This window comes from Apteryx rowi, unplaced genomic scaffold (genome assembly GCF_003343035.1).
Source record: "Apteryx rowi isolate R43461 unplaced genomic scaffold, aptRow1 scaffold_689, whole genome shotgun sequence".
Classification (NCBI taxonomy): Eukaryota; Metazoa; Chordata; class Aves; order Apterygiformes; family Apterygidae; genus Apteryx; species Apteryx rowi.
The window spans coordinates 361,319-374,077 of NW_020450970.1; the positions used below are offsets into that span (position 1 = coordinate 361,319).

A 12,759-nucleotide genomic window follows, 5' to 3' on the forward strand; every position below is an offset into this window, starting at 1 on the left:
AACTATCAGCTGGCTGAGAATGTCAGAAAATCCTCTACCTGACAAGCCATCTTTCCTTAGAAATCTGGTTTGTGGAGATCTCCTTATGATAGGGAACATGTCAGCTCTGAACAAACTTGTGCTTGGTTGGAAAATAACAACATTGGCAGAGTCCATGCCCTTCATTCTTGGAAGCATGTAAGGACAGAGAGATGGGGAAAAAATAAGATTGCCTGGCTAGCAAGTGCATGGCTGGACTATGTATCAGCGGCCAGAATTACCATGCCACCGACTTGCATATATGCACAGACCAGGACAAGAGCTTTTGTTCATCGCATTTCCTCAGAGACTATCCTTTACACATTGTGCTGATACTGAGCTGAACTTATTAATTTTTAGCCAAAAAAGAAAAAAATTAAGTCTGGAGAAAAAACAAGGATGATGATTGCTTTCAGAATAACAAATATTTCATCTAACAGAAATTCTGCAATGACAAGGTTGAAAAAACCCTTTCTTGCATCACAACCATGAAAACTGAAACTTGTTTTTCCTATATCACACAGTTCGTTTTGTTGCTTCAGAAAACTGTGGGTATCTGAGCTGGACTCAACAATCGGTGAGAGGGAAGAGTATGGGACTGGTGCAACAGTGATGAGACAAAACATCAAGAAAGAACAAAAACAAGATTATGTGGGAGCTTTTGTGTCAAATCAGTACATGAAATTACTAGTGAAACATTGGTCACCAGCAAAATATAATTATGACCATACAACACTGATTTCTTTAAAATCTTTAAAGGGGTCCAGGAAAGCACCAGATGTACAACCTCCTTCCCCCAGGTTTAAATCAATCAATATTTTTAGTGACTATATTTTTGCTCAGTTTCTAAATAGAAACAGCTCTGAAAAGTAATGATATTAGTGCACATTCATCCTTGGTTTAGCTCTTTGATTCTAGTGGATTAGTGAGGAAGAGGTATTTGCCTATTAAGATGAGCTAAATATATGTAAGGATGATTGTTTCATAACAATTTAAGACATAAAGACATTAAGACATACACTACACAAGCTCTAATTATCCACTTACAATTATAATTACAGGGATTGTCTCAAGCTGCCAGTCACTTGCCTTTAACATTCTTAGTAGTGAACAATTTACATTCCCTGTATCCAGCCATAAAATATTTGATACACGCTATACCTGCAAAGTTTTCATCTTTAACACTAGTCTGGAAACAGCACATCCAAACAGCTTCATGAGCTTGAGTGGAAGTCCTGACTTTGGACCAACAGGCCTTCAATAAGGTCTATTAAGGACTCTTCCTCTACTGCAAACCAGTAGATATTTTAATAGCAGAATTGGTCCCACTCCAATACTCGGCCTCTGGTTGCTGCAGGAATTTGGAAGATAAATCAGCAATTTCATGAAGAAAGAAGCCAACTGTTCTGTACATAATCATCCTTATGGATGCTATGTTCCATTGCTTGCCAATTGTCAGCAGGTATCCGCTGACTGACTCTCATTCTCCTGTGCATATCATGAATTAGTTTCGCTCAAGGTATGAAACACAAGTAAGAATAAAATGGGCAGCTATTTAATGTTCTTATTTAATATGGGGTAAACTAAAATATGAAGGACCATAGCCTAGCAATGAGGGCAAGACACTAAGGGTCTGTTCTGGCATCAGTTAAATAAATATGATCTTTCACTGACTTAAATGAAGCCAGGATTTCTCTTGGGTATCAGCAGTAGAGTTGAAATGAAGTGTTTTTCTTCCCCTCTCAGTCAGGCTTCCCTCCACACACACACACGTGAGGTCTATTCTGTACGTGTTTAAAAGAAGTTTGAAATTTCTCACTTAGGGTTCAAATAAACTCAAACTAAGCCTGGTAGCAATAGTTAAAAAGAACAGAGAGGAATGATGCATAAATTTCAATACTGAAAGCAAAATTCACCTTGTTCAGAGCGACAGCTCAAGGATGGAAATTAAGAATCGGGATTTTTCTGGGACATTGGTTTTGGGTAAGCCTCTCTCTACAGAAGGATGAATTTTATTCAAAATAATATATATATAATATTCTTTATTTTTGTGCCATCAATACAAATAGCTTTTTAAATAAGGAAAATCTTGGATAAAATGACCATATTTAACAGCAAAATACAGATCTGAGACTGATTTTTGTCTTAACAAAAATCATGCCCATCTTCAAAATCCGTTCAAACGCTACTCAAACTTTGTAAAAAGTAATGGCACATTAAGGTCCAGGTGATGTTTCCTTTTCTGAAATAAGTGAACCAAACACATTTTGATTTTCTTCACTTGCCTTTATAGACACACCTATTAAAACTTCACACCCTTCTTTCAGAGATTGTCGGTATCATTCCCAGTTCTACCACCGTGTAACTTTGTGCCAGTCATGTAACTGTGCTATGCTGTTTCTGCTCTGTCACCTGTCAGATAAATGTTGCTTAGCTTATAGATTCATTGATACTGTGAGGTTTAGTGAACATTTGTGAAGCTCTGAGATCTTGGAACACAAAAGGCTATGGAAATATTATTGTCATTGCCTTAAAAAATTAAGGATCAAAATGTGCAATTGCATTATACTGAAGAAATAACAGGAATCAGGCTGTGGTTCTCAGGACTACAACCCCCTCTCTGACTTTCCCCCTGCATGTACCTTCTTCCCTATGCAGGGAATATTGTGCACTTGCCCTAAAGATAGCACCTGATACTTCCTCCTTAGTGTTGGTCAGGTATGCGCTGGGGAGCCCAGTGGTACAGCCAGCTGTCCAGAGGTGACTCAACTGGATGTCCCTATTTTAAGTGTGGAACTTTGTATCTTTATATACTCTAATTATAGCTATGAACTGCAGTCAAAGGCCCTTTGACTGAGTGTCACTAAAAATATTTTGTGAAGAGAGGACTTCATGCTTACACCTGCAAAATAAGTTATGTCAATGAGTTTTTATGGCCACCGGCTCTATAAAAACAGAACTTCTCATTGATTTTTTACTGGGAGTTCTAATTAAAATCAACGATATGATATGAGTTGAAGAAAACACATCTTTTCTTACTTGCCATTCCCTAATCTAATCCTCATGGTGAAAGTTCTTTCCCCCCCCCTCCTCCAGTGGGCAATGACCTGATAATAAAATCTTCCCTATTCATCAAAGCTCTCAAGGTAGTGCCCATTTCCCACTCAAGTTTTCAGGATTTAAACACATGCTTCAAATTTAGGATATTTCTACAAACTTTGCTGAATCGGGCACAGATAGTTATATAGTTTCATACTATTGTCCTGGTTCTGAAAGACAAATCTCCACACTCTCAAGCCCTCCCACCCCAAAAAAAACAACTCACCTTTTCTTTTTAGGTAGGACACAGTTTGCTTCAGTACTGGTGGGATTAGTTCACCTTTATTTTTGTCCTTGATACTGTTTCTAGACATTATTTATTCAGACTAACAAACTAAGAAGATCACTTATTTATACAGTTCAGGTATCAACGCATCTTTACTCTTCTAAATGAAATTCATATGGAGAAAAGAAAAAACAGCATTTAAATGAGATTTACAGACAAAGAGCCAAACCTAAAATCAAAACAGAGCAGTTTCAACAAAAAACCCTGAGGGATATCTGAAAGTGTACATTTAATTCCACAAATTAAGGAGCCTGCACCTTGGTACCTGCACCAAACACAAGGGTTCTCCACTGTTACAAAAGGCCCCGAAGGAGCCATTGAAACAGGTGACTTGGAGTCCTGTTCAAGCAGCCATTCCTAACTGCTTTCTTTTCCCTCGAAAAGCTGTATAACTACAATGGGGATGAGTAATAAGTAACTGCTATTTCCTATACTGAAACAGAGTCACAGAGTCAAGGACAAAGCAAGATAATGGTGTTCTGGGCTCAATTTGCCCCCACTTGAGATTGTTTTTGCTCTAGTTTTGCTGGCCGCGACTGGCATGTCCCAGTAGGGCTGCTCTTAACAATGACGTAGTGCTGACAACGGTGATGGTTTTGATTGGATTCGGTTGTACATTGTTAGTGGAACGTGGTTTTAAGGCAGCTTAGAGGCAGGCAAGGAAGGAGTTTGCAGTGAATGTTTTATAGTAAGTCTTGATCAAGGGATGCTGCAAGTTTCGGAGCCTTTTATCATGCAGATTTTTCTTTGTCATTTGTCTCTTTTTAAGCCACTGTGTATGTATAATTAAAAGGATATTGTACTATTTATTTTGAAGGCAAAGCGATACAGTGAGATTGAGTTTATTAAAGCTTTGAATGATTCCCATGAAATGAGATTTCTTTTTCTTTCACGAGCGAGCAGTTGAGGCAAAAATCGAACACAGCATCTTCTTGATCTAGACAGCACAGAAAATTCTGCAATTATCTTTCTTATTTAAAAAAAATGGCTTTGGCATTTTCAAAGTATAACAAAAAAAGACAGTTGGTATCTGCTGAGTATTCTGCTACATTCTTATAGTAATCAACAACAAAATAAAGGACCAATCCCAGATTTTAAGTATACTTGAAATAAATTTGAGTAAAATTTTATGTTTGATATTTAAAAGATGATCAGCTTTACTGACAAACTCTAAAGCACCAGCACAAAGGAGCACAGAGATCTGTGACTTTATTATAAGAGACTGCAATTGCTGCAGCTCATCCACAGAAAATGTGGAATGTTTATACAAGTACACACAACACCTAAACATACCCTCAACCTAGTACTATTAGTTGAGGTCATGCCTGCAGATGAGAATGATTCTTAGAGTCTTTTTCTTTTTAAAGTACTGTGATTTCTTTTGTTTCTGTCTAGGCTTGCTTATTACTTTATTAATATAAAACAACTAATAATTGAGATGTATTTGATACAGCTGTTTAAACACTGTCATGTGAAATGGCCAATCCAGTATTTGATTTTGTATTTACATCACACATAAAAACACACTTTAAAATAACCAGTACAGCAAGAAAATTCAGCATGGAAGCAAGGGGAAATTGCTAAATTAAATCCTTCTCTCCTCCCCCTCGCCTGCCATATGTTTTCCTTACACCTGTGAAGTGTGTTAGAAGAGGATATGTAGACTGCCTAGTTTTGGACCCCTGAGTTTAGGAGGTTGGTCACCCCAGGCTTCATATATGGGGGTGGTGGGTGAGTTCCTCTGAAGCGAAGTCTCAAAACAGGATCCTGACTTCAGTGCTGAATTATCCTGTGGATTTGCCTCTGTTACTCCATTAAATGACAGGGGAACATACTCCACACTATTCAGTTATTCAACCATCAAACATTTTGATCTCATTCATCACTTCAGGGACAAATCAAAGCTGAGCAATCAGAGTCATTTCTCCCCAGCTGGTTTCCTCTCCCATCCAGTCCTACTCTTCCTCCTTCCTATTTTCACCATCCAATCTCTTCCCTGGCACTAATGTTTGTGAATATGTTTTTCAGGTTCTCTTGTACAGTATTTTTTTTCCTCTAGTATGCATATTTTGTGTGTCACTTCAATGGTAGTAACATTAGTGTTATATAAAGCCATGCAACACGTTACATGATTGTTAGATACTGTATAGTAGATCCTGTTGTATCTAATATCTAACAAGAACTGAGTAGGAAAGAGGAATTTTTTTTTGATGTAGGCAGACATTGGAATTTTGTTACAGAATACAGTTCACTTTCACCTAGCATGTTCACAACATGATCAAATAAACTCTACATATATATGTAATGCACTGGCAGAATGAAAAAGATCAGGCACGGAACAAGTTTTATTCAGATAATCCTAAAGTATGAACTTCTATAGGTCAGTAATTCTCATCATTTGCTGCAGCTTGCAGGTATGATCTTAAGATCTAATGATGCAACTTCTTGTCCTTACACATTGGCAAGGCACCATTAATTTCAATACAAAACAGTATTGAACTTGCTAGAGTAATCATTCCTTGCAATATCAAAATAACATGTTAATGGACAGAAGAAAGATTTATGACCTGACTTGTAAGACAAGGTCCAACCTCAATCTTCTTCATCATCACAGATGTCTACGAGAGCTAACCCAGAGACCATAAGCGCTACATGACAAAACTCACAACTAGAGATTGCCATGACTTGAAATGCTACCGGGACAAAGTTTATGACCTAGCCTTCAGAGTAGCATTCTTTCCTTTACCACAGCGACAACTAGGTACCTCAGTAAGATATCTTTTCCAGCAGCAAAATTCTCCCAAACTCATCAGGAGATGAATTCTGTCACTCCTAAAGCACCAAGTCTCTGCTGCTTCTTGCTGCTTCTTTCTGCTTCAAGGTTACTTTCAACAATCTTACAGTGGTTTCATGTATGCTGGTGGCAAAGTAGTGCTGAAAGTCAGCGCTAGTGTTACCACCATGCAGGAGTTGTGGGGTGCTCTCAGAACAGCTCCGAGACCTGGGCCATTCTCCCCTGCCCCCGACTTCCATTTAAATCTTTGAGAGGAAAAATTAACAAGCAACTCAACTGCAATACCATGAGCTCTCGTACTAGCCCCTGCAAAAGTTACCCACAGCAGCAGCAAAAGGAACGCAGCCGCATAAATGCAAAAAAAACCAGGAATCACATGCAGTGTTCTGAAAGTTTCTTCTGTACATGAATTATTTGCTCTTGCAGCAGATCAGTGCATATAATAACCCTGCTGCAAAAAACGGAACAGAATAGGCAATGATTGTGCAGCCTTGCTAGTAAATTGGCCTTGCTAATAAACCATATCAGGAAGGAAGTTCTAGGGGTTCTCCGCACAGCATGCAAAGTTGAAATCCCTGGGGAAAGGATATCCTCCAGAAAGGGACTATATAAGAAAAGGGGGAGGGAGATGAGGTCAATACTTCTGTTTGGGATACCAGTGAGGAAAAGCTTGCAGCAAATCAAGGCAAGGAAAAAAATATTTATTATACTTTTCTAACAGATGAGTTATGACACACTCCTTGTGTGTCAAATGATTTTGTTTCATATATTCAAATCAGTACCCTAAATGTTTAGGGCAACTTTTATCAAAATCAGTGGAAAGACTAATTCACTTAAATTGGAACATCATCAACACTTTAATTTGCTTGGAAGCTGTTACATCTTTATTATTGACAATTTAAGCCCATTCCCAATCTCTCCCAAGTTGCACTGATCGTTTTTACTTTCTTACAGCTGCTCACTCCAGAGGCACTAAATAGCAAGCCAGCAGCTTTTTATAAATGTTTTCTAATTATTATTGTTACCCACAAATGTGTTCCCCCATTTCAGCGTATAAATAGCAAACTGATTATTTACAACACTTTCTCCTGCTGAGAACTAGTTAATCTGTCAGAGAGGTGAGACAAATAACTAGGCTATAAGTTAGAATAATAAAATCTACACATCATTTTTCTGTTTCTAGGAAGAAAGAAGATACAGTTTCTGCAGATCTACTATTTTCTACAGGATTCTTGTTTCCCTTGAAGGACAGGTTCCATTCCTAGTACATGAAAGAGGTCTTCAAGATAAATGGCATTTTAAAATGAATATTCACTGTAAGTCACATGCGGAGGTTTGTTCCATTTTTCTAGCACTGGGGAAAATTGGGATGCATATTTTCACAGTATTTCACAATGTGGAACATAGTGTTCAGTTTACTGGACCTAAGGCGACAGAAAATAATAGGGACATCACCTCACTCCATGTAAATCAGACCAGCTCAGAGATCAATGAAATTACACCTCTACTCTCTATTTGCGGATCCTGTCAAGTAAACTGCATTTTTCTTTCCTTGTTCAGGATGGTGTGATGAGCAGCTGTGCTTTATGATGGACAAAGCAAACTGACACTGGAGCTCAGGCACTACTCCAGGCAATTTGAAATGAGAGATCTCTTACACTTGCTGCTTAAGAGATAACAGCAAGGCAGAGCATTTCAATGCACAGTACAGCTTTCTATAACTGATTCCTGTACATGAACAGTATCATGCAAAAATATGTCAGATTCAAAAGGGATCCATTCCAACAAACACGGTAGCCAAGAAGAGTGCTCCTCACTATAGAACATACGATTAGTTACTGCAATGTTATATATCCAATGACTCATTTCTAGACTGTGGACAGTCATCACTAAAGACCTTTACACATTGTTCTGAAGTGTCAGTAAGTATTCTTGGCTGATAATCTCTCTCTTTCTCTCTCTCTCTCTCTTTTTTTCCCTCTCCTTTTCATTTTTCCCCGCTGAGACACGCTGAGATTTGGTTTAGAATGTATTCTTTTCCCCTGGTCACACATGCACAGCATGCACAAGCAGAAAGATTATGACCAAAAAGAAAGCACCCTGAAACATTTCTGATAACAATTCAACAAGCAAAAGCTGTACGGTTGTTGCAATTTCTGTGTATTTTTCTCTGTCCCCTCTCCCCATCTACGGCAATAGCTAGAAAAACAAAACATTTCCTGTCTTCCCCCCAAAGATATTTAATTTTAGATTTTAAAACCAATTGGAGAAAGCAGAACAATGTCAATAGCTAGTCAAGGTCAACTCTGTGTTCTGCGCTGGAGCTCAGCTGTACTGTTCCTTGATTACAAAGGCAATAGAGTAGAGCAACAGGGGTTCATAGGAGCTTGAAAAACATACAACGGAAAACAGTGATGCAGCTTAGCCCATACAGTCAATTATTAAAGTGTTGCAAATTTAGCCAACTTCATTCATGTATTTTAACTGTATTCATCTAATTAATATAAGCAGAGTACACCCTAATCTTTTTCTTGCCTTTTTAAATATAAAATATTTACTAATGTCTTTTAGAATGAAAATCCTATTTCTGCACCCTGACACACAGCACACCATAGCAAGGATATATTCCGAATAGCTCATTTCTGCTGCTTCTACATTTTATGCGTGAAGATGGCATTACTGAACAAAGAAAAATAATCTTGCTACATAAATGCAATATATGAACTCTCTTTGAAACATCTGGATTTATAGAAATGATAGCTACTGGTGAGTAACAGAAAATCATTTTCATGTACCCTGTAGTCCTCTTAGTCTCCAGTCACTAGAAGCTAGGCCATTATATCAGAGGACATATCACTATACACTCACCCTGTTATAATACTGTTCCCTAGGCATCTGCTATTGCCCACTGTTGAGGAAAGGACTCGAGGCTCAACAAACCTTTAAACTAGCTCATCGTGATTGTTATTCTGCCCACTGTGGCTGCGCATAAGGAACTTGAATCAGCAGAATAGATAAGGACATGATAAACTTCAAACATGCAAACTATCCCATCCACTTTGAGCTACACATTAAGTATTTGTCAAATCGGAGCATGGATTCCTATTAAATCATGACTGAAAAATAAGTGCGGACAAGACTTCCCAGGAGGACTGTTCTGTCTGTTAAATCCATGAAGCTAAGTACTAGTTTCAGTTGGGTTATTTTATGTTTCCAAGAAAATCACATTGTTTTTAACATGATTTCAAACCTTTAAAGATGTTTTAGGCCACTGAAACAGGTGAAATTTGGCTCTCAGGCAATCTAAGCCAGGGATCAGAAATTCCATGGAAAGACTGTTGTTCAGCAGCTGTAGGCGTCTGCTCTGTACATGGAGGCATAAAGAATTAAATAGGGAGAGGGACAATCTTTTTTAGTCCCTCACACTCTATTCTAAAGAAATCCTATAAGTCACCTCTGGGTGATTTAACTGCCTTTATTAAGTTCATTTATTATTGTTTGTATTATAGTAGCTTCAGTGAAAAATTCAGGACCATTCAATATTAGATTTGAGTTCTAGCTGCAAAGACCAAATAACTGAGTCCTCATTTTATGGAAGCTCACAATGATGAAGGTTTCCACCTCACGTCTGCGCCTACTGTAAAGTACAGGTTTAAAACTCAGAGAAGTAAATTTAACTAAAGCTGGACAGACACTTAAGATCTTAGCTGAATCACAATGTGAACACCTTTCTCAGGATCACATACATGTCTGTGACACAGCCCAGAACAGAACTCGGATCTCCTGAATCCCAGTCTCATACCCTTACTGTCTTGCTCTTCTATGGAAAATTCAAACATACTGTGTAGGAATATTTCCAAGTTTGAGATGGTCAGTGGGGTTAATTATACTGAATGTTTTCCTTATAAATAGTTATTCTAATAAAGCCTGCTCCTGCACAAGATTCTGGCTTTCTTCACAGTTCCCTGTTAATAGGCATTTGCAAGATCTGGACTATAGGCAGATCCTAGCTCCTGGGACTAATGTATCTTCCTTTCTATATGTATGGCATGCATTTGAGGTATGCTACACAGATAGCGTAGTGCATGCAAACTGTAAAAAGACAGATATGACCGTTCAAACTCCCCTCTGAACTTCAGTCAGAGCTCCTGTCTACAGATCCATTCATTTTCCTGCACCATACAACAGCAACATCTCGATTCACAGGAAAGCTCTTTTAAATAAAGTCTAATTTCTAAGGTTCCCTCTGCATTTACATACATAAAATAACAGACAGCCACAAAAACTGGTATACATAATTTTTAAAAACTCTCTGAAAATGTCTAAAATAGATGTTTTAAATTATAGGACACAAATGAAATGCTTGAGAGTATGCTGCTGTGTAAAGTTTTTATATTCACATGGTTGGAATGACCAAATAACTTCTTTCTGCCTATACTCCTCACGAAGAACATGGTGACTGCTAACTATGGCCAAAACTGCACAAATATCATCTCATATTCCTTCAATTGTACCTACATATTTAGACATTGATTTTCTTCCTCTCTGCACAATCACCTCAAGGAGTAAATATAAAGATCATTTTGCTCTTTAAAGAGATAAAAGTCATTTTGGTTCTTGGTGCTTCCTCCTCCTCTCCCTCCTTAAAAGGTTAAGATGATATTGAAAGGTTAAAGAGATCAAATGCGACCATTTTAAATTCAGATATAGGACCCTGAGCTGCTGAGGGTAACATAAGAATGAAAAGTTTTGAACTAACCTGAGAATAATCTCTTCACCTCACTCATAAATTAAACCCATTTCAGTACAGATGACATTTTGAAGAACTATACCCCCAGCTCTCACAGACTTTCCATGATTTTTAAATGCCCAATTGCCTTATGTTGTTCTGAAAATCCCACTCTACAAGGTTAAAAATGTCTATGTGATTTAACAGATTCCTCTAAGAGGAAGCACTGGTCTCAGACAGTCATTTATCCATGTCTAGATGAAAACCTCCTTCAAGCTTTGTTTCTCTGCCCTAACAAAACAGGTTTTTCCTCCTGTCCATTGAGACAAAAGTGAGGGATCTTGAAACAACATTTGTCACTTTCTGCTGTTCTAGTTTTTAAGTACATCTCTGGAAACCAAATGCATTAACAAATATAAACTGAGGGAAAAGTTAAATGAGAAAGTGTTTCCAGAGAAAGCACTGCCTTTGCTTTTAGGGTATGAGTATGGATCTTTTAAGTAAATGGATGGGTTGACCACATTCTGCAGCCAGAAGTCACTGGGGTACCATTATTACACATACGATCAAAATTAGCCCATCTATGAGGGCTTTGGTTAAATCCCATTCACCATCCTTTTACAGACTGGATAAAAATCGCCATCCCAGAAGTATTAAAACTGAAGAAGCCTCAGGCCTACAGGTCCTTTTGTTTTGTTTCTTTTCTTTAAACTAAAGAAAAACCTCCACAGAGAAACAGTCTTTTAATGACAGCAGCTTTCTCTCAGTAGCATCTCTGATAATACTAGTTTTACTGGACTGTAACAAAATACACAGCACATAGTACATATATTCCCACAAACCTACACAAAATAAAATCAGGGTCTCCCTGTACCACACTTCACAAAATGGACAGAATCTCACCTAGGTGAAGACTTCAAACCTGCTTCCTTGCTAGAGAGGTGTGAGGTTATTGATATTTTGCCATTACAGGCTATAGAGATCATAAAAGAGAAGGAATTAGCAAAAGCAGTTCATTCATCAAGATAAAAGTCAATACTTTTTTGGTTCAAATTTTAGAAGCTCTCAATACATGTCATTCTCCTCCATTACCTTTACCTTTCCTCAATGTAAATTAATACAATCTAAATTAATACATTTTTTTCTCATTTTAAAGTTTTCAGGTAATTATTTATTATTTTTATACGGCAACTGAGCACAAGCTCTCCCGCAAGACGGATTTTGAATAACACTGGGCAAACAATGAATGCATATCCTTGTGTGGTTAAATTTTAGACATGTGAGTGCTCTGAACTGAACTTACATATGCATGGCATCAGTTCAAAATCTCCTTAGTGAGTGCTGGAACTCACCAGATTAAAAATAATAATAATGTCTTGCTCAGTATTTTTTCCCTGACAGATCTCAAAGCTCTTTATAAATTAGCCAGGCTTTTATACATGGGGAAACTAAGGTACACAAAAAGGATATGGTTTGCTCATGGTAACACAGCTGGAAAGCAGCAGGGTTTGGAAAGGTAGGCAACACCCTCAGCATGTGCAGCCCAGCGAAAAACACTGTTCAGAAACAGTCAGAGAAATAAAAGAGCATTAAGAGTGGCGCACAACACACTGCCTCATCGCCTAAGTCTGTGAGAGGTTGGAGCTGCTTGGGCAGGGAGGCTTGGCTTGAGGCGAGTGACAGAGTGTGCCTTGACACCTGCAAATAGTTTCATCTTTATTACTGAAGCTGTGGCATAAAACACTGTCCTTCTTAATGACCCAGTAGAGATCACCCAAAAGGTATTTTCTGAATTAGGAAAGTGAGTTAGCCATGTTTCAAGTGTTAGGTTGA

General features: G+C 38.0%; 1 protein-coding gene across 7 annotated transcripts in view; it reads right to left on the reverse strand.

Moving 5' to 3' along the window:
- Positions 1-12,759, reverse strand: part of ARHGAP8 (Rho GTPase activating protein 8) — a 71,260-nt gene that overhangs the window by 26,184 nt on the left and 32,317 nt on the right. For all 7 annotated transcript variants that reach the window (XR_003256738.1, XR_003256739.1, XM_026086234.1 and 4 more), the window contains one exon: positions 3,344-3,417. Coding sequence is in view for 5 of the 7 variants with exons in the window: in XM_026086234.1 (XP_025942019.1) it covers positions 3,344-3,417 (74 nt within the window). In the remaining 2 variants the exon portion in view is untranslated. The remainder of the gene's footprint in view (positions 1-3,343; positions 3,418-12,759) is intronic.